The sequence below is a fragment of the Podarcis erhardii genome (assembly GCF_964252035.2).
Source record: "Podarcis erhardii genome assembly, chromosome: 3".
NCBI lineage: Eukaryota > Metazoa > Chordata > Lepidosauria > Squamata > Lacertidae > Podarcis > Podarcis erhardii.
The window spans coordinates 15,636,624-15,658,206 of NC_138507.1; the positions used below are offsets into that span (position 1 = coordinate 15,636,624).

At 41.8% G+C, this 21,583-nt stretch overlaps 2 protein-coding genes across 5 annotated transcripts in view; one reads left to right on the plus strand and one right to left on the minus strand.

Moving 5' to 3' along the window:
• Positions 1 to 10,914, minus strand: part of ESF1 (ESF1 nucleolar pre-rRNA processing protein homolog) — a 30,577-nt gene extending 19,663 nt beyond the window's left edge. Inside the window, exons 1-6 of one of the 2 annotated variants that reach the window (XM_081856989.1) lie at positions 10,827 to 10,914; positions 6,592 to 7,237; positions 4,271 to 4,674; positions 3,414 to 3,527; positions 2,624 to 2,724; positions 268 to 420 (exon numbers count right to left, since the gene is read on the minus strand). In XM_081856989.1, coding sequence (XP_081713115.1) covers positions 268 to 420; positions 2,624 to 2,724; positions 3,414 to 3,527; positions 4,271 to 4,674; positions 6,592 to 7,204 — 1,385 coding nt within the window. In that variant the 5' untranslated portion in view covers positions 7,205 to 7,237; positions 10,827 to 10,914. The remainder of the gene's footprint in view (positions 1 to 267; positions 421 to 2,623; positions 2,725 to 3,413; positions 3,528 to 4,270; positions 4,675 to 6,591; positions 7,238 to 10,826) is intronic. The other variant, XM_081856990.1, reaches the window with a different exon arrangement.
• A 76-nt stretch (positions 10,915 to 10,990) lies between these two features.
• NDUFAF5 (NADH:ubiquinone oxidoreductase complex assembly factor 5) lies at positions 10,991 to 20,441 on the plus strand. Of its 3 annotated transcripts, XM_081857364.1 has the most exons (12): positions 11,014 to 11,321; positions 12,361 to 12,401; positions 14,150 to 14,213; positions 14,657 to 14,704; positions 14,807 to 14,910; positions 16,312 to 16,351; positions 17,345 to 17,542; positions 17,993 to 18,053; positions 19,108 to 19,191; positions 19,947 to 20,029; positions 20,193 to 20,282; positions 20,316 to 20,441. In XM_081857364.1, exons 1-11 carry the CDS (start codon positions 11,100 to 11,102, stop codon positions 20,280 to 20,282), a joined length of 1,035 nt encoding a protein of 344 aa, XP_081713490.1. In that variant the 5' UTR covers positions 11,014 to 11,099; the 3' UTR covers positions 20,316 to 20,441. The 3 variants fall into 3 exon arrangements, 2 of the variants coding, with proteins under 2 accessions (XP_081713491.1, XP_081713490.1); XR_014155166.1 differs by lacking the exon at positions 17,993 to 18,053 and having other exon boundaries at positions 10,991 to 11,321; XM_081857365.1 differs by lacking the exon at positions 17,993 to 18,053 and having other exon boundaries at positions 10,991 to 11,321; positions 20,193 to 20,441.
• The last annotated feature ends 1,142 nt before the right edge of the window (positions 20,442 to 21,583 follow it).

Genomic DNA, 21,583 nt, shown 5'->3' on the forward strand with positions numbered 1-21,583 from the left:
AAGCCACAGAATTGAGTCTGGTGTGGGAAAGGTGGCTTCAGTGCTTTAAAACAAGATATAAGGGAGCCAGAGTGTGTCAGGCATTTGAATGTTTCATCTGGAACTGAGAAATCTGGGTTCAGATTCAGCTTGGCCATAAAACCACTGGGATGCTAGGAAAAAGTTAACAACTTCTGTCTCAGGAACCCTCTCTCAAAAAGAATAATAATAACAATTAGCAATCTTCACGAAGCTGTCGCAGGAGGAAAAGAAAACCCCCCACAATACCTCAGGTCCACGAAAGAACAACTGCTTTCAAATTCCAATCCATCACATTCTTCATAAATTTTGTTGGCTGTTTCGGGAGTGTCACACTCTACAACCGCATAGAAATACTTCAGTCGCTTGAACTGATAGTCTCTCAGTTTTTCCTTATAAATGCTTTAAAGGAGAGAGAGAGAAAAAATCAAGTAAGGCTAAAAAAAATGAAGGAACAATGAAGCAATTATACTGCAACCCAGTTCTCACAGCTGTCCACAGCTGTGTGGCATAAGAGTATACGCTAACATATGAAACTCTTCATGATTATGACCAAATATCAGACACTAGTGCCACAATGCTGGACTCAGTGAGCTAGCAAGGTATTTTGTATCTTAGACCCATGAATATGTTCTGATGTACTAGAATCCGAGTTCTTTCACAACTATGGATACTCCAGAGCAGCCTTCAGCCTGGTGACTCCTGATATTGTTGGACTCCCACCAGTCCCAGCCAGCATGGGAAATGGTCAGGGATGATGGGAATTAGAATCCAGTAATATCTGGAGGGCACCAGTTTGGGCAAAGTTACTCGAGAGCAGGCTTCCTCAAACTCGGCCCTCCAGATGTTTTGAGACTACAATTCCCATCATCCCTGACCACTGGTCCTGCTAGCTAGGGATCATGGGAGTTGCAGGCCAAAAGCATCTGGAGGGCCGAGTTTGAGGAAGCCTGCTCTAGAGTCATGTGCCAGGATATAGAGTTACTTTTGCTGTACCCAAGGGATTGCATTCACACATAAATGGTTGTTGTTATATTTTTTTTCAATTGAACAGCAGCTCTCATGCTATATCTCTTGGAACTCCCTTGATTTGCAAAAGCATCTTGCTTTGTGGCATCAGGAGCTTTTGTTTGAGACATAGAAGTTCAAAGGTACCCTGAACACAGTGAATTATTGGTGAAAAACTTTGAATCCTGTCCCAAGTTTGGCAATCCCTCCTAATGAATATTTACCCAAACTATGGTAAGAAATCAATGCATGTGGCCCTATGCAGAAGTGAGTATGATCTTAAATTCATCGGCTGGTCAGGAACTTAGCGCTAATACAGCCTTCTTCAGCCTTGGAACCCTGGATATTGTTGAACTACAACTCTCATTAATCCCTGATGGCTAGGCTGGATGGGAATGATGGAAGTTGTTAAGTCCAGCAACATCTGAGGAACCAAAACTGAAGCCTTCTGGACTAAAAGAAATGAAAAAGAAAAACCAACGTGCAATAGTTTAGGTCTCCCCATACAATTCTACCGGCCACTATTTACAGAGAAAGCCAGATATATCTCTGCTTTAAGAAACATATGCATTTACATCCCCTAACTTTCCCCAATTACTTATCAGCATTATTATTATATTACTGTATATCTACATGGCACTTGTTCCAAGGGCTCTATGGTCTGAGAACAGAAAGCAATGAATGAACAAAAGTGGTCATGCTGTTTGTGTTCTCTGAAGCACCAAAGATGCTGAAAATGCTAAACAAAGGTAAAGCTGCATTATGGTAACAATTAAACTAGCAATTTTTCCCTTTTCAGACTTTTAGAATTGATGGCATGTCTATAGCAGCAAATTGGCAGTATTCACCCAGAGGGAGAAAGGTTCCATCTAGTGGTGGAAATTCATTGTGCAGTATCATGTCAATACTTGTCACTTCGATACCCCAGGGTCATTCTGCTCATCATCCACCATCACAAATGCAACATGCAGCTGTAGTGTTCAAGTTGCTCAACTGGTCAGCCCTGCCTGCCTCCACAAGAAGCAAACAATGAGGCTTAGTGTTACCTGCAAACCAGATATTGAGTTTGTTTCTCTATACAAACCATGAGTGGAAACCAAGGAGCAAAACAAACTTTGAGGGCCGATTCACACATAGCACCAAGCTAAGCCTCTTGGTTTGTTTCTCCCAGATGTAAGCAAGATGTAGCAGAGCAGGAGCAACTGGGCAGTATGCAAAGTGAACCACGGTTTATACCCAACCATTGCTTAGTGTTACACGTGAACCAAACTAATGTTAGGTCCACTACATCCCAAATGCTTTGGTGTGAAGAAAAAGTTTTTGGAATGAGATACCAATAGAAAAAAATTATGTTACACTAGAATCATTTTGATATTGTTTACTAACTTTAATTCTTCCTAGGATTTCAAAGGGGTTTATTTATTATTTAGTATATTTATTAAAAGTATATACTGCCCTTCATTTGAGGATCACAGGGTGGTTTAAAATATAAAAACACAGTACATAATACAAAAACATTAACCCGTCCCGATTTATTGGGTTTCAATAGCAAAATTTTATATATATATGAGAATTATTGTATATCAGGGTTAAACACCTGTCATTCTCTGTGGCATCTTCAGGAAGGCTTAATAGTTCAGTTGGACCATTCACTTCCTCCTCTTTCATTCTCTCTTTCCCAAACTCTGAAGGATAGATCTAGAAAGAATAAAAAGGGTGCATGGCATTGTATTAAGCGGCTTGAGAGCAGCTTGGACTTAGGTTTTAAATAATAAATTTCCCCATTTTCCCCTTCTGCCTAGACTATAATTTATACAATGAAATCCACTACTCACATTGCGCTATGAATAGGTCTTTATGCATGAGGCTCAACTGACACGGACAGCAGTTCATGGTAGACTGCTTTAACAGCAGAAATGTCTTAACTTTTGGTGTTCTGCTTTTATGCCTCACCAGTATACATTTTCCACAGAGTTCTATATTAAAGGATTCCTTATGGATTCCGGGGGGGGGGGGGATTGCATTTACTGTCCAGTTAAAAGAGCATTCAGTGAACCTAACTGTGCTGCAGAATTGTAATCTTACTCTAATATAGGAGTGGCAAATTTATAGACCTCCTGGTGTGGTTGGAATTCAAAGTCCCATCAGCCTCAGCCAACATGGGCAGTAGTGAGAGATAATAGGAGTTGTAGTCTAGGAACATACGGAAGGCCACAGTTTTGACACCTCTCCCCACATCTTCAGTGCAAGTCTAAGCAACTATTTCCACTGAAACACCACAATTTACAATTTCTCCAGCACAACTATTTGCAAAAAGATCAGTGGATTCCTTCCCACTTCCCCAAATATGCATTATTTGCACACTGCTGTTGAAAACAAGTGCTTACCTTTACAGAAAAGATAAAACCACCTTTAGGTGTAAATGAATTAAGTAAAGCCAATAGGTCCTTAGCTTTCAGTCGATCCCAGTCCATGTTGCAAACTGCCAATCTACGTGTGATCTGTGTGTAAGAAAATAATTTCACAACAGCTGCCTAGACCTTTAAGGTAACACAATGGACTGCATATATCACCCCAAGTAAACAAAAATGCAGTTATGAAATTAGATTTGTGCACAAAGAGGACTCACAGTAGAATATGAGCACGGCTACAGAGCTTTCTGCCTTGGAGAAGAACCAGAAAACATTATCAACAAATAACATATTGACTTTCCTCCTCCAGTAAAGATCATATACCTTTGGCTGGCTGTTTCCTCTTCATATACATACACATCAGGCCAGACAGACAGTTAACCATTCTTGCTTAATCCAAGGAAGGATAAGAATCCAGGACAGCAAGAATAAACTGCTAAATCCACAAAGACAAAACTAAGGGAAGAAGATACAGAACTAGAATTTCAACAGAGGTTCTGCAACTATTTTGAGTGGCTCCTGCTTCAGTTTTAGCCTGGTTGACAGTGAAGTTGCAAAAACTGCTGCTAGAAGTACTGAAATTTTAAATGTGTTATATAGAAATACTAGAAAAACTCTCGTTCCATGTATGTTAGGCCTTCCCTCCACCCCTAATGAAAAAGTGAGCTGTAAATTTGCTGGGAGTGTGGGAGGCTTGCAATCCTATAAACCACTTGCTTTTCATGAGGACCGGCCTTGAAGGAAGGCAAGAAACGAAAAACACTCTCTCTACAGAAGGAGCTACTTAAAAGATAATTATGTAGTTAGGTCTTTCAAGATTCCTTGAGCCTTACCGCATCTGCACGAGGGGCATCTTTAGCCAATTCTCCCCATCCATGTTCAACTTCAGGCTCCTTTGGATATATCTCAGCCAAATCCTCCTCTTCATCATCATCATCAGAGCTGGTTTCTATATTGCCTTTCCCCCTTGCCAAATCTGGCCCACTGTCGCTTTCATCAATCTCACTTTCATTTCCTGTTTCTTCTTCATCTTCTGAACCACTTTCTTCTCTCATTTCTCCCTCCTCTCCCAAGGAGCTTTCCTCTTCCAGATCCCCGCCATCCTCTGACTCACTTTCCTCTTCAGTCTCTTCACTACCTTCCAATTCATCAAGATCAAAGTGCTCCACATTTTCACAAGTTTCCTTTTGCAAGCAATGTTCATTAATATGCTTGCTGAAAGAATTATCTTCCTTTCCTAAATGAAGGAAAAGCAATACATTTAAACATACATAAGTACAAGATAGTATTTTCCAAATCTGAATTACGTCCAATTATCCCTCTAAAAAAGATGGCACCTCAGACATGCAGAGTATGAAGGAGAATGGAATATTGCTAAGATTTTCAGTGGTGATTGAGATGTTCATTGACCAAATTGTAGCTTACAATAGCATGCAGCTAACTATCTGGGAAACCAAATGTCTAAGACTACCTGTCAAGTGGCAAAAATAATTTTCTATCACACGTGAAAGTGGACAAATTCAGTAAGAAACTGTTTCTTTAAATGTATATGTTTTTGATACCACATTTAGAGAGGAAAACAAACTATTCACTTTGGTGAAAATAGTTTTCATAACACTGTGTTTTCACAGTTTGTATTTAAAAGGGAGATTCCTGGGGGTCCATGGATGGGCTTAGGCTGGGAAACTAGGCGAGTGCACACACAAATGTGTGTGTGTGCGCACACACAAACCCAACACAATAAATTCTAAGCAGAAAGCTTGTGTGCTTGTGTGCATTTTTCCCTGGAGGGGGTTCATAGCTTTCATCAGATTTTCAAAGGGGTCTGTCACCCAATAAGGGTTAAGGGCCACTGCTCTAAGTCACAGGTGAGAAACCACGACATGCAGTCCTCAGCCCTTGACCTAAATTCGTGTGGGTGATGAGGGGGAAAACTGGGTAGCAAAAAGAGAGAAATGGCAGTGGCAGCAGGAGAGACAGAAAAGGTGGCAGCCACTAATATGAAACCCCTGGCATAGTACCTCCCCACTGGGACAGCAGCCACTCATAATGAAGGGCTCTCTGCAACTCACTTTAGGGCTGCCAAAGCCAGCCTCTTCTCCTTGTACTGGACGCAAAAAGTCTGGGGGACATGCTGGCTGCTGGATGACATAAAATGAGGTATAAGCATGATGGCATAGGATCCTGTTTATAGGGATAGGCCAACCATGATGCAGTGGTACTCTGGTGGCAGAGAGATTCTGCTAACTCTTTGTAAGAGACTGCACTGCAACCAGTTCCACTGACACTTGGTGCACTGTACAGCCCTAATCCTGAACTAGATTCCGCCATCTATTTCAGGAGTTGAGAATCTGAGGCCCTATAATTCCTATTAGTCCCAGCCAGCATGGCCAATCATCAGAAATGCTGCAAAGTGTAGTCTAGCAACATCGAGAAGATGACAGATTCCCCACCCCAGCCTATTTAAAAGTACAGATCTAGGACAGTTTTCCTCAAGTTTAACATATATTACCTCCACAGAGTTTACCACTAAGTGCACTTCTTTCCAAATCATGTTTGGAAAACTTACTGATCTTCTGCGGCACCACAAAAGCAATTATTGTGTTGGTTTTGGCAAATTTAAGCAGTCTCCAATAAAACAGAGAAAATAGAGGCATAGAGAATTATTATTCATTTAGGCTATGCTTCTATGCACTTACTTGGAAGTTCCATTGAAACACACATAGGGGTTTGGATGAGCAAATCTCAGTATATTAAACCAGGATACACATGAGCCTTTTTTTGCTCCTCCCTTCGTGGCAAGGCATTTTATGTAAATTGGGAAACTGCAGGTACCAGTTTCAACACAAGCCAGGGTCTTAAAGTCCATTTCAAACCATGGTTTAGGACAATGGCTTATTTCAAAGCTGATGACCATAACTTCCCAGTTCAAATGAAATGGAAAACTATGGTTCATTAGCTACTTCCTGGTTTGACTGCTGCACTCCGCAAAGGGTGAATCAAAGGGGCTTATGTGCATAAGCAAAAGACTCATGCATATCTCAGTATCCTGAGGTAGGATTATCCAAACTGGCTAATAAAATATTACATCCAAGAAAAGCTGAGTAAGATTGAGAGACAGGTGACAAATTTCAATTAATTACATTCAACCAACCTAATTCATTTCTCTTATGGTTTACGTAACTGTCAATGCTGCTATTTTTCACTGCTTTTTCTTTTACAGTCTTCAGGTTCTCAGGATACTTTCTGCCTTGCTTGTTCTGCTTCTTTGATGTAAGTTCCTTTACTTGTTGCAATTCAATCACTTGTGTGCCTTTTACAGTCTTTTTGGACTTTAACGATTTGCTTTTCTGGCCTTCATTTTTTAAAATACCCAGTTTTGACAATGAGGAACTTTTATCTGTTCCTTTGCTTTCTTTCCCAGAGTTACTATCAACAGGAGACTTCTCAGATACTCTCTTTTCTTTAGTCTTGGCCTTCTCTCCCTGCGATTTCTTCTTAGTTAATTTTTGGTCAGACTCTGAAAGATCCGAATCTGAATCGGAAAGGTCATAAAAGCGCCTCAGGTCCTCTGTAGAGCTGTGTTGAACAGGCCGCCCTCGCTTATCCACAGTGTACTTCAACTTGAATTTTTTATCATGAAACATGGCCTGAAATCTTTTATCAATTTTGATTTTGCGATCTTTTTCTGGCATTTCCCAAAATCTTGGGTCTTTTGTAATGCGGGAAAACCGCTGGTCACTAATGAGCTCCTTTTTAGACTCCATTTTCACACTTTTAAAAAAGCCAAACTTGAACTACTAAAAAAAGAAAGAAAGAAAGAAAGACAGGTTACATCCATAAAGCAGTTCTATCACAATGCATCACTCTGAAATTACTGACAGTTTTTATTAAGGAGCAAGACAGCACCAAGCATTACAGTAGTTTCACAAGACTTACAGATTAGTAAAGTAGGAGTAGCAAACATAGTGCCTTCCAGACGTTGTTGAACTCCAACTCCCATCACTCCCAACTAGTGGTCATGCTGGTTGCAGTTCATGGGAGTCCAACAGCATCTGCATGGCATGGTGTTGGCGACCCCTAAGCAAAGGAAGAAAGTTATACACCCAAAGAAGCATATGGCACAATCTGGACAAACAGTGAGACCTATTCAACCTTCTCCTTCACTTTTCAAGTTCCATTAAATGTAGTCTGATCTGGATAGGATCACGGCTTTTGTGAATCTAGTGGCCTGCCCTATCTTCCCCAGAAAAAGGTGCAACTGGAACACCAGCTATAGCCGGTGGAATCCCATCCAAAACAGGCAGTATGTACATCTAACCTCATCAGCTTTTTCTAGTGGCTCAAAGTACTTCTGTCTTGTCTGGCTCTAGTGACAGTCTGTTTGCACACAACCTGTTCATCACTGTTTTCAGGCACCAGTTCAGGACTTCCATTGGCTTCCCGGAATCTGATCCAAAAGACAGCTGAGTGCAATATTATCAGCATACTGTTGATACCCTACTCCAAATCTCCAGAAAATCTTACCCAGAGGTTTTATGTAGAGGTGAAACAACACAGGAAACAAGCCAATCATTCTTGGATACTACCTCCTGATATTTGCCCTCCAGGTTCAACTGGAACCAGTGCAAAATATGCTTTCTCAGAATGCCAAGAAGTATAGGCAAGGCACTGTGAGGTTCAGCAGAACCAACAGAAATGCACCCCACCCCAGTTCCCAACACAGGTTATCAATGAGGAAAATCAATCCCAAAACCAGGTGAGAAACCAAACTGGGAAGAATGTAGATAATCAGCATCATCCAGGAATTACTGGATGTGAGAAAACAGCACATACATGAACTCTGCCTAGAAATGTTTGATACATACAATTATACTGAATAGCAGTGATTAAGGAGGGTTTCTTACAACAGTTTTTTCCAGGGCAGCTGGCATATTGCCATTCTTGAAAGGAGAACTCTTTATAATCTGCTCCATTCACCAGACATTCCTCTCTGACTATATTAATCAACCATAGCATGCAAGGATTTAGAAGGCAGGTAGTAGCAGTGGACAACTTCACAGTTCCAGGGATCCCATTAACATCTCAAGATGAATAAACATGACAAGCAGGTGCCATGGGCATATCAACACAACATGTAAATCCAGGTCAGAGTTGAGGGAAAAGACCGTAAGATCTTCTTCAGATACTTTATTCTAGGAGCTCCTAGCATATAAGGCTGGACAGGTGGCTACAAGAGGGAGGATCTTTACAGTGGTGGCATCTCAGGAGCATAATGCTCTTGCCATAAAGGCTTGTCTGGTGCCCACACTGAAATCTTTCCAGCACCAGATGATTACTTTTTGTATTTTTGAAAAGCTTCCATCTTTCTTGCTTTTTATTTAAAAAATGTAGTATGTTTTAGATCATTTGCAGTGTTTCCATATTCTGCCACTGGATTTCTTTTGCTCTTGATTTCACTTAAATGTGATGTTTTATATTCTGATTTATACCTTATGAGCTTTACTTAAAAACTGCTCAGACAATTTTTGTTGTCTGCGTGATATATACTGTAAGCAGTGCTTTTTGCTAGAAAAATAGGTGCCAGTAATCACAATGAAGCTGTTACAGTACATGTCACACTTTTTAACAAGAAAAAAGAGGTCAGGTACTGCATACCCGAGTACTCCCTGAAAAAAACAGCTGACTGTAAATAAATAAAATCTACAAAATGTACTGCAAAAGCCCCTGGCCTCACCACTGTCTCAAGAACAAAGATGCAATAGGCCTGTAATCACTAGGAATAGTTTTGGTGGCTAAATTTTCACAGACACAGCGATGGCAGAAAAGTAGGATTTCATGTCTGCCATCACACCAAGGAGAAGGTCAAGCATGGGGAGACTTTGGCTTTCCAGATGCTGCTGAACTACAGCTCCAATCATTCCTGAAATGTAAGTTACTTACAAGATAAAAGCAGCACTCTCCTACCTTTTATCCTACAAGTTGCCTAAAAATATCTCAAAGGCAGATTTGTCAGTTGTTCACCACTTTTTGAGGTGATAAAGGCTGCAGCCCGACGCACACCTACACAGAAGTAACTCCTTCAAACTCCAGTAAGACTTACCTCCAAGAAAAATATGTGTAGATTTGGACTGAAACACAGGAACCATTTATGCAGGGAAAGCATATATTGATATTTCCCATCTCCATCACCGAAAGGTTACATAGCTGCAGTTGTAGTGACTGCACACTGGGTACAACAGAGTACAAAACATACACGTACAGTCATACCTCGGGTTGAAGTAGCTTCGGGATAAGTATTTTCAGGTTGTGCGCTGCGGCGACCTGGAAGTAACGGAGTGCGTTACTTTCGGGCTTCGTCGCTCGCGCATATGGTCAAAATGATGTCACATGCCTGCGCAGAAGCAACGAATCGCGACCCGCGCATGCTGCATTCGCTTCTGGATGCGAACGGGGCTCCAGAACAGATCCCGTTCACATCCAGAGGTACCACTGTATTGTGTAACTTGTAGAGTGGTACCTCAGTTTAAAAACAGTCTGGGTTAAGAGTGATTCCGGTTTTTAAAACCGGAAATAGTGTCTTGGTTTGAGAACTTTACCTAGGTCTAAGAACGGAATCTGGACAGTGGAAGGGCACCGGCGGCGGCAGGCCTCATTGGGGAAAGCGCACCTCGGTTTAAGAACGGACTTCCAGAATGGATTAAGTTCGTAAACCAAGGTACCACTGTATTTCCCCAGCTGAAAAGTGCAGAAACCAATGGCTTCAAGATGCAAGAAAGAAGATTTCAACTCAACATCAGGAAGAACCTTCTGACAGTAAGATTTCTGTTTGACAGTAAAACAGGCTTTCTCGGAAGGTGGTTTACGCTGCTTTTCTGGAGGTTTTTAAGCATCTGCCATGTATGATCTAGCTGAGATTCCTGCATTGCGAGGGGCTTGGCTGGATCACCCTCGGGGTCCCCTTTCCAACTCTACGATTGTATGAAGGGCGGTATACAAATTTAATAATAATAATAATAAATATAATAATAATAGTAATAATAATAAATATAATAATAATAATAGCAATAATAATAATAATAGCAATAATAATAATAAATATAATAATAATAATACTAAAATAATAATAATAATACTAATAATACTACTACTAATAATAATAATAATAAACCCTCTCCTGAGGAGCAAACAGCTGTTAAACCCTGGCTAGCTAACACGGAGCAGAAAAGCGTGGTATGCGCACAGGGGGAAAGTACAGCAGCAATGAAATAAAGCCGAGAAAAGCGCCTCCTACGAACATTTACGAAGAAGGTGCCGCTGCCTCCCTCCTAAGAGGCGCAACCGCTCCACGGCGCCCACGACACCGACCCGCGTGCTCCCCATACTCACCGCAGCTTCTCCTCAGGATACTCAAGCGCGAGGAACTTCCGGTCTCGGCAGGGTGGGGGGGAGCGCACAACCCCTCGTCACTTCCGAAAGACTGCGCGCCATTGCGCGTGCGCCGCGAGCGCTTCCTGGGAAGGCCGCCCTCCGGCGACTTCCAATTGGAAGGCGCGGTCAGTTGGGCGGGACGACGGTTAAGCTTCCCAGCGAATGCGAGTATAAACTTGAAAGAGAAGCAAACCGTGGAAAGTGCGGCGCGCGGGTTCGAGGCAGGAGCGCATGCGCATGGCTTTCTCGGCGATGGGCGCGAGGGCGCTGCTGAGGGGGCCGCACCGCCGCCTCCTCCGCCTCCGCCTCCGCCTCCTGGACGGCAGTTCGGGGCGCCGTTCCGCCGCGGGCCCCGGCGCCCTCAGCCCCTTCGACCGGCAGCTGAAGAGGAAGCAGAAGGAGTGGGCGGCGGCGCGGCCGGAGATGCAGCGCTGCGAGTACCTGAGGGAAGAGGTGAGCGCCGCGGGGAAGGGGAGGGCGGAGAGCCCCGGGCCGGGTTCCTGGATGAGGTCCCCTCGGCCCCCGCCACCCAATGCTGGGGCCGGTTCTCAATGTCATTCGGGGAGAGGAGCTGAGGATCATTCGACCTCAGGAGGGGCGGGGCATAACTCTTCAAACCAAGGAAATAAATAATCCTACCTCCAAGAAAATAATAGTAATAGTAATAATAATAATAATAATGCCTTATTTATCTGCTGTTAACCGCACTGCCAGCCTTCCAGCAATATCGGTCTAAGTGCATGTGGCTGATCGCTAGCAAATGGGAAAACGTCAGTATAAAAATATATAGTCACAAATTTACTTGGCCGTTCCTGTTTTGTTGTTGCTGTTGTTTTGCTGTCTAGTGTGAAGCATGGTTTGGCCGTTGGGCACACCTTGGCGGGATCCTGCACTCTTCCCTCTGTTCCTTTGACATTGAGACTATTGCTAGTGCAAACCCTGCAAACTACTTTTTCCAAATATGTTGCAAACTATCAGGTCAAAGTGAGGTGTGGAGAAAAAATACAGGGTTTTCTGTGTCTGGTACAAAAATAGGGTTGTATTCAACTGAGTTTTACACATAAGGTGAGCTTTTGAAATTAATGACCACGAGTAACTGCTCCACTCGTTTCAATGGGTCTGTTCTGAGTAAAGGGTAGCTGGTTGCAATCCATAACTTAACCAGCCTTACAGTAAATTGTGCCTTGATTTGGGGAGGCAGGGGAGAAAATTTGCTGTTCTGCACCAACAAATGCCTTACAACAGTTCCAGGAAGGGAGGGAGAGTAATAGCCTGCAGGAGTTTTCATGATCACCAAATAATGGTTTGACATTCTGTCTGAATTAAACCACTGATTGAGCATCACTTTTCAGTTAAATGTGGAAAAAGTTAAGTTTTTCCTAAGATCAAAATTGGTAGTGATACTAGTTAATCTGTAGTAGTGGTTAATTTCTTCTCTGGAGGTGGTGAACCCATATAGTGAGAACCAACTGTTCCTTCTTCTGTTTCACAGGTTGGTGGTAGGATAGCTGACCGTGTGTTTGACATAAGTAGGTAAGATATTAGACTATCCAATTTGTATGTCTAGCTGTTTTCACAAAATCCATGCTCTTTCAACTATACTGTAAAGTTTAAAGAAAGTTGGGTACGGAGAATTATAACAGCTTCCTGGTATCATTGACAGTAAATTCAGGTAAGTAGCCGTGTTGGTCTGACGCAGGGTTAAACCACAGAGCCTAGGACTTGCTGATCAGAAGGTCGGCGGTTCGAATCCCCACGACGGAGTGAGCTCCCGTTGCTCGATCCCTGCTCCTGCCAACCTAGCAGTTTGAAAGCACGTCAAAGTGCAAGCAGATAAATAGGTACCGCTCCGGCGGGAAGGTAAACGGTGTTTCTGTGTGCTGCTCTGATTCGCCAGAAGCGGCTTAATCATACTGGCCACATGACCCGGAAGCTGTACGCTGGCTCCTTTGGCCAATAAAGCGAGATGAGCGCCGCAACCCCAGAATCGGCCACGACTGAACCTAATGGTCAGGGGTCCTTTTATCTAAGGTGTTACTGGACAATTTTTTAATTTTTTTATTAGATGGTAAAACGGTAATGTTTCCATTCAGTGGAAGGGAGTAGGATTAGGATCAAAACAAATATTGTACTGTTTTGTTTCTTGAAAGTTACATTCTTTGTTTCTGCTTAAAAAACTTTTAAAAATTATTTTTCCCCAAAATGAATTATAAAGATAACAAACAGGAATGTATTGCATAGAAAATACAGCATGTCACGTAAGAGAAGTTTAAGACGTTTACACTGGTATAATTTAATAACATTCATCTCTTAAAAGAGAGCAATCTAGTAACCAAGATTTGAGAGCATATATTACCTGGCTGTGGGTCAGTGATAAAGAAGAAAACGTAAATTGAGATATTTTGAGGTAACAGAAGGAAGACTGATAGTTATTCACATGCCTGTTTAAAGATATAGTTAAAAACAAGAGACCAAAATTGGCAGCCATAAATGACACTGAATCTAGATTTGTGCATAAGCTGAATGAACCAAATGTCCATGCGCTTATACATTTGTATATGAAATAAAATAAAATTACTTTCGGAGTACAGTGTTGTGTGCTGCTGTAACAGCAACATGTGTAACTAAGTAACACCTTGTAAAATATGATTAATGAGAAATAGCAGCAGACATAATAGCAAAAATTGAACATGTGCCTAAATGTAATCACGTTTAGAAATAGTGGTTTTTAGTGAGACTTTGAAGTGAGGTACATAGGGTTGCAGTATTATTTCCACAGATTTGACAGCATAATGAAACTTGTCAGAGTAACCTTCCCATCAACCAAAGTCGAAGTTGCATACGTTTTGCATGTTTTAACTTATAAAATTTTGAGGTGACATCTTTGAAGACATGAACTCATGGGTGTAATAATGAGAGCCTTTGCAATTACTATTAAGGCATCTGCTCTCCTGGCTGAAGTTGTTACGTTAACAGCATTGAACACAAAGGGACTAACTTATGAGTAAACACGCAAAGAATTGTACTTCAGGTAAAATGAAAGGGCACAGCCCTTCAGAGGAATGAGACTTAAGAGGAAGAGACTTGATCAGATCAGGCCTATACATCAAGCCAAATATTCTAAGTGCCACTTAGTTCAGTGGGACTTACTCTCAAGTAAGTGTACAAAACATTGCAGCCTGTGTCTAACTTAGAGAGTAAGAATTGCACCAAAGCTTTATATATTAAGAGTCTTACTGAGCTACATCTTTGCAAATAATTTGCATTTATTTTTCCTAAAGGACTTTCCCCCTTGCATTGGATCTTGGCTGTGGACGAAGCTACATAGCTCAGCATTTAAATAAGGTATGATTTCCTCTGGATCTTTGGCTTGGATTTGAATTACAGAGAGAACTAAACAGTAGATCTACCTTGGGCTTTTCTCTTTTGCATAATAAAAATAGGTCTAGCCACAGTGGGTAGGATCCAGACTTGCCAATGTCAAATCTGTTTTGAGTCTGTTGTCAGCAAAATTCTGAGTGCTGTCACACACAGTGCCATTTTAATAGCTTAACCCTGTGATTGATAACTTGGATGTAAATCACACTGGCATCTGATAGGATTTACACCCATGTGGATAGGATTGCACTTTTGTGGCGTACGTTACACAATATTGTCTCCCTATGAAATAAAGCTTTTAGATATCTACTTTTCGTCTGTCTTCACCCAAAGTAACTCTCCCCTCCCACTCACCCCTAGATAAAATCGGGTAAACGGCTGGAGACAATTTACGGTTATTTTTGTTTCAGGATGTCATTGAACAGCTTTTTCAAGCCGATATTGCAGAAAACGCTTTGGTAGGTAGCTGTCTTGTACTTGCTAGCTGTTTAATCCATTATATTGAAAAGTAAAGCACCTTAACTGCAGTCCTAAGCCATTTCTATTCTAATCTAATTTAGAAAAACGCAATAGAATCCGAGATACCCAGAGTGAGTGTTATAGCTGATGAAGAATTCCTTCCTTTCAAGGAGAATACATTTGATCTTGTTGTCAGTGGACTAAGGTAATTAATAAGTGAACTAAAGGTAAACAAAATAGTTTCTAGCGATTGTGGCTTGGCTCTGAAAAGGCTTGTGGGTGTGAATTGAAGCATTTCCATGCATGGGGTTAGGTTGAGGAAGAGCTATCTTTCTTCAGAATTCAGCCCCTAGCACTGAGCCCAGCCTTGGCTGGGGAGGGCGAGGTATAAATAAAATTTATTATTATTATAACAGTTGCTGCTTTGGAGGTGGGGCTTCTGAGCTACCAAGATCTACAAATTATTGTTATGTGAAGGGAAAGGGGGCTGAAAAGCTCTAAAGCGCAAATAGAACACTGCATATGTTCCTTTGGATCCTGGCCTCTGTATCTTAAAAACATGTGGAAGCTAACACTTCTGTTGGATACCAAGCCATTACACACTCACCTGGAAATAAGTCCTATTGAACTCAATGGGGGACTACTTCTAAGTAGATATGTATGGTAGTACAAAGTTGGTCTCCAAAACCAATAAGAGGTGCCTTTACCATTAAGGCTTTCTGGCTGGTTTCAGAAATTATTTCATCCAAACTGGGAGTGGTTGTTACCACTAACTACAACTAGTTTCAAAACAAGCCAACATCAAACCATGGCTTATGAAGCTGGCTTGTTTATACTGTCATAGATCAAGCGGAATGATAAGCTGAGTTTAATACTGCTGATCATCCAAACACACGAAATGAGGGGGGGGGGCCATGGAACAAAAGAATCCATGGCTTAATTTGGTTCCCTCCAGATGTTGGACTTCAACTCCCAACAGCATGACCAACAGTCAGGGATGAGTGGTGTTGTAATCCAAAAGGTCTATATGGCACCAGGTTGAGGAAGGCTGTACTAAGCCATAGTTCTGTGCTGCACATATGCATGGCTGCATTTGGATGCATCTGGATTCTTTAGCAGCAAATACAACAGCAGCCTGCTTTAACGTGGCAAGATTCCCAGTGTATTTGAAAACCTCAGCCAGTTTGTATCCTAGACCTGTAGAGTTGGAATGGACCCTGAGGGTCATCTAGTCCAACCCCCTGCAATGCTGGACTATATAGTTGTCCCATACAGGGATCAAACCTGCAACCTTTTCATTATCAGCACCACACTCTAAACAAGTTGTGCAGAAAAATAAGATTCCAAGGCTGCAGTCTATGCATGCTCACCAAGAAGCATGCCGCACTGAACTCACTGGGACCTATTTCTGAGTAACTATGCATAGGATTGCACAGCAAGTGTTGCTCATAGCTCTTGTCTTAGCTCTTTCTTACTCTTTCCTATTTTTTATCCAATACAGTTACCTTTGTGCCAGTAACCCACAACCTGTGCTGCCTGAAACTTGCATTGCTGAGAGAGCGCTATACCTTTTATTAATCCATTTTTCATTTAATTGTTTTTTTAGCTTGCATTGGGTAAATGATCTTCCCAAAACATTGCACGAGGTAAGTACAAGTATTACTGCTCCTATAAAATTGATAGATAGGAATTTAGCTGAGTTAAGTACTGGTGAGAGTAATATTTAATCATACTGAGTTTTTCCAATATTGTGCTGGCCATGTCTTTACATTTTCCAGTTGGAAACTGGGAACTATCACATATATACACACACACACACACACACACACACACACACACACTCTCTCTCTCTCTCTCTCTCTCTTTCACACACACACACACATATATATATATATATATACACACACACACACACACACACACTTTTTAAAAAAAACAATGACTGGGTAGGCTGGGACATGGAGAGTTGTCTATTTGCCTTGATATATTTTGGGGGAGTGATGGGGTGTCTTTTTAATTGTTACCCCTCCAAAAAAAACCACTGTTAAACATTCAGGTACTGGAAATGTCAGTGTTGTGAATATATATCTTAATCAGATGCTTTTTTATGCTCTCCAGTCAACCTATATTCTAAATCATTTATCCTTGTGCCATTACTTATGTACCAAAACAGCGGCACCCTTGTAAAAGTAGGAGGTATTAGCATGCACAGAGTTGTTCGGGGGGTTGCAGAAGTATAAAAATACTCGGGTGAGGGTGATCAGGCACCCTGAAAATAGACCAATGAGGACTGAGCACTCCTAGTAAGCAAAGAATGCTGACTTGGGAGGAGGAACACAGGGGAGGGAATGGTATGGCTGGGGGGGGGGTGGTATATTGTGGTTTTCTGCAATGGGAAGTGTTCTAGTGCATGTTACCTGATTGCTCATGCTTCCTTCCTCACCTGGCGCAAGTGGGGGAAACAAACAAGGAAGCCACAGTGAAAACCTGGCTGTGTTGTCCAAATCAGGGATTGTGGTTTGTTTCTCCCCAACAACCATAGTTTGTTTGGCTTGTTTTGGGAGCAGAGTTTGAACTATACATATCACCACAAAACAACTTTTGTTCATGCATTACTTAATTACAGTGACTTGTTTCAGATACATCGAATCCTTAAACCAGATGGAGTATTTATTGGTGCCATGTTTGGGGGAGACACGCTCTATGAGCTTCGTTGCTCTTTACAGCTGGCCGAACTGGAAAGGGAAGGTGGATTTTCCCCACACGTATCTCCATTTACTGCTGTCAGTGACCTAGGACATCTGCTGGGAGGAGCTGGCTTCAACACATTGACTGTGGTAATTATCAGTTACAAGAAACCCTGAAAACAGTTGCTTATTGAAAATATCTGAATAAAGTTGTGTGCTTTTGTTTCTCCATATTCATACCTCAATTCTTCTTGGCCAATCTTTCTTAAGAAGCTGCTGCCAATTGTATTGGCTGGCCCTGTTCCCTTCCTTTTTCCTTCAGAGACTCTGCCTATTGGTCCTCTTACTAATTAGGTTTCTAATTATCACCTACTCCGTTTTCTCATTTCTCTATTTGCTGTAAGTGGCACAAAGCTTTCCTGTTGCTGGCTTGGTATAACGTGCTTTATCTTACCAAACTCCGCCTCTTCTATTGTGTATAGAATCAAGTTTAATTTATACAAAAGAGCTGTGTTTAGTCTTGCTTGTGTCCCACTATTGGGCCTTTTTGAAGTGCATTATTTTGAATATGTTTAAATACCTAAACCTTCCTATTTTTAGGATACTGATGAAATCCAAGTTAATTATCCAGGGATGTTTGAGATTATGGATGATCTGCAAGGCAAGTCTACTTTTTTCATTAGCAAATTAGCAGTATAGCATACTGTTCGGTATATCATGGTTAAATGCCCTAGGCTTTGTAGAGGGGCATTCCAGGTGGCTAATCCATGACATCTATGTACCCTGTACGTATATTCTACAGGTGGCATGGGGATCCTGTGTGGTCTCCAGATGTTGTTGAGCTACAGCTTCCATCATCACTGACCACTGGCCATGCTGGCTGGCGCTGATGATAGCTGATGATGGGAGCCCAGGATCCCTATCCCAGTCCTACAGATTGGTTAAACAAAGTAGGTTGGGTTGTTGTTGTGTTTTTTTGTACCATTGAGGCTGATGTTTGAACAAGAAAACATTGTCTGCTAGCCTTTGAAGGTAAGGGGGAGCACTAATTTAATGTATGTTACTAGTAGCGTGCATCTTGAGTAGCATGCCACCTCTGATCAGTTGTGAACCTCCAGTCTAATTTTAGATCAAGCTGAATAGCCATTTCTGTTCTTGCCTTAATGCAAAATAATAATAATAATAATCACTTGGACAGCTGGGGCAGGTAGATATTGCTGTCAAAGGGCAAAATACTTGTTTTAAATCATCCTTGGCTAAATTTTACCAAAAAATTGAGCTACAGTCCTACACACACTTACCTGGAAGTAAATCCTATTGAACTCCATGGTGCTTGCATCTGAGTAACCATAATATTGTGTTTTAGAAAACAATACTTCTGGAAAGTTTTCCTCATGCTGTTTAGAAGATGTTTCCACCTAAAGTGGTTAAACCACCTATCTGTAATAGTCTGCATGACCATCATAATATATACTGCTTTGTAAGGTGTCTATAGGGTTTGTTTACCATGACTGCAGTCCTATGCACACTTCTCTGAGTGGAAGCTTCTTTGAATGCTGAACACCTCTAAGTAAATATGTATATGATCAGTTGGCAGATAGGATTTTTGAATTGCATATCTCGTCCCATACTGTCATATTATTGATCTGAAATGCAGGGCGTGAAACTCATCGTGTGTGCTGTATCTTCTTTTAAAGCCTGAAAACTATTTTTAGGTATGGGAGAAAGCAATTGCTCTTGGAGCAGAAAACCTATGCTACACAGGGCAACCATGTTGGCGGCGGCAGCTGTGTACAGAGGTGAGTTTGGTGTTTGAACTGGAATGTCTTAACTTGATGAGATGGGTACCTTTGATAGACCTGTATTGGCTTAAATAGATTAAATTTTACTATATGGTGAAAAGTTGAGCCATAGCTGTCTCTGAATAGGTTTGTGCCATATCGTTACCTTCCCTGCAAACAAGTGTTTTCAAGGCTGGTTGCCCATCCTTTTCTGTTTTCTCACTTCCTCCTCCTCCTCCCCACCATAATGCACACAGCTTTCCAATGCTGGAACATATTTTGCTTCCCTTAATGCCAAGAAAGAGTGGGAACTCACAGCTGCTTCATTTAGCTGGGCAAAGAACCATGATATGAAAGTTGTCATTCTTTGCTCTCTCCTGCCAAAAGGACCAGCAGAAGTGGAGGTTCATGCAATCACCATAGCAAAAGAAAAGCCGCACACTAGCATGACAGTTGGCTGATTGTTCTTTTCCCTAGTCCTTAAAGAATTTAAAGGGCAGAAGCTGGCCAGAAAAGCTTCTGGTACAGAAAGTGGGTGGATAGTTGGCTGCCTGGATGCCTGACTAGCACTGCTCATCTTAGTCAAGTGGCTCATTTCATGCCTGAGTTGCGCAACCCAATGACTTAAGTAGCTCCTCAGTATCTAAATATAAAAATGAATGTATTTATATATTATGCAAATAAAATTATGACTGCCTGCTTAGGCAATTAAGTCTGTGTCCTATTCTGCAGTATTTCTCTGGTATTATGTATAATACATGTTTCTTCCATAGAAATGTATGGAAATGATGATGGGACCGTACCTGCAACATTTCAAATATATTACATGATAGGTTGGAAATTCCATGAAACCCAGGTAACGTGCATCCCTTTGATTACAACTAGAGTGTCTAAATAAGCATATATTTACATATATTGTGTTAAGCTTTTTCAGTGGAATTCCTTTACCAGCTTTTATTTAATTTTATTAAATTCCATGCTCTTCATACATAACATGATTCCTTCTGTCTTCTTTTCAGGCAAGACCAGCACAGAGAGGTTCTGCAACGGCGTCATTTGGCGATCTGAGAAAAATTAATGAGCTAATTCCAGGAGGGAAAAAGCTTTGAGATGTGGTGGTGTTAGTGGACTTTTCCACTGTGGATATTCACACTGCCATGTGCTTTTTAAAACTGACGTGCCACTGACTTTATTTATGTATGTAAATAGAAACAGCATAGGTGTATGGATTTTTATGGTATAATGCCAAATAAAATCATGGTATTTCATGTTTCTGTATAGAATTCAACTGACAAAACGTGAGAGAATGTAACAGAAAAGGTCCATATATATTAGGACTAGGGTAAGGTCTAAAGCAGGGGGTGGTTAAGGATCAGGCCCCCAGCAACTTTTTTTGGACCCCCAAGGCCCCATTAAGTTTGGCAGTGCTCAGCACCTGCTGAGGCTGCAGCTTGCCCCCTCTTCACTCATTAGATTGAATGGAAGGGAACAGTAGCCCTTGGTCCAAAAAACAACCACCAAGTTTAGGCATCCCTAGTCTAAATCCATATGAGACGTCCACTTTGCTGAAGCCGAGCAAATGTGGGTCTGGTCACTATCTAGATAGATACTAAGTAGGGCTTCATTTCAACTTTCAAAGCTGTCAGCCTTCAAATCACCACTTGACTCCTTGATCGGTCTTGCTGCCCCTTTCCTTCTCTATTCTGTGATTCACGCAGAGCTATGTTTCTCCCTACCTCTTGGATATGCTTCCAGTCCATTGAGCAGTCTGTGAGCTGGAAATCATGGGAAAAGCTGAGCAAGAAAGAAATGTAAGGTAAAGGTAAAGGTACCCCTGCCCATACGGGCCAGTCTTGCCAGACTCTAGGGTTGTGCGCTCATCTCACTCTATAGGCCGGGAGCCAGTGCTGTCCGTAGACACTTCCGGGTCACGTGGCCAGCGTGACAAGTTGCATCTGGTGAGCCAGCACAGCACACGGAATGCCATTTACCTTCCCGCTGGTAAGCGGTCCCTATTTATCTACTTGCACCCAGGGGTGCTTTCGAACTGCTAGGTTGGCAGGCGCTGGGACCGAACGACAGGAGCACACCCCGCTGCGGGGATTCGAACCGCCAACCATGCGATCGGCAAGTCCTAGGCGCTGAGGTTTTACCCACAGCGCCACCTGCGTCCCTAAGAAATGTAGCTGTATGTAAATCACGGGCATTTACCTAGGGAAGACATTGACCTCTATTAAGAGACTGGAAATGTAATAAAACATTAAGCTTGATCAGTTAAATGCATAAAAATTATCCTATCCTGCTTCCACAGAGCTCAGAATAACATTTGCTTTCTTCCTCTGTGCTTTTGTTCAACTGACTGGCCCAAATTTACCCACTGTGCTAACTCAGATTTGAATCTCCACTCAAC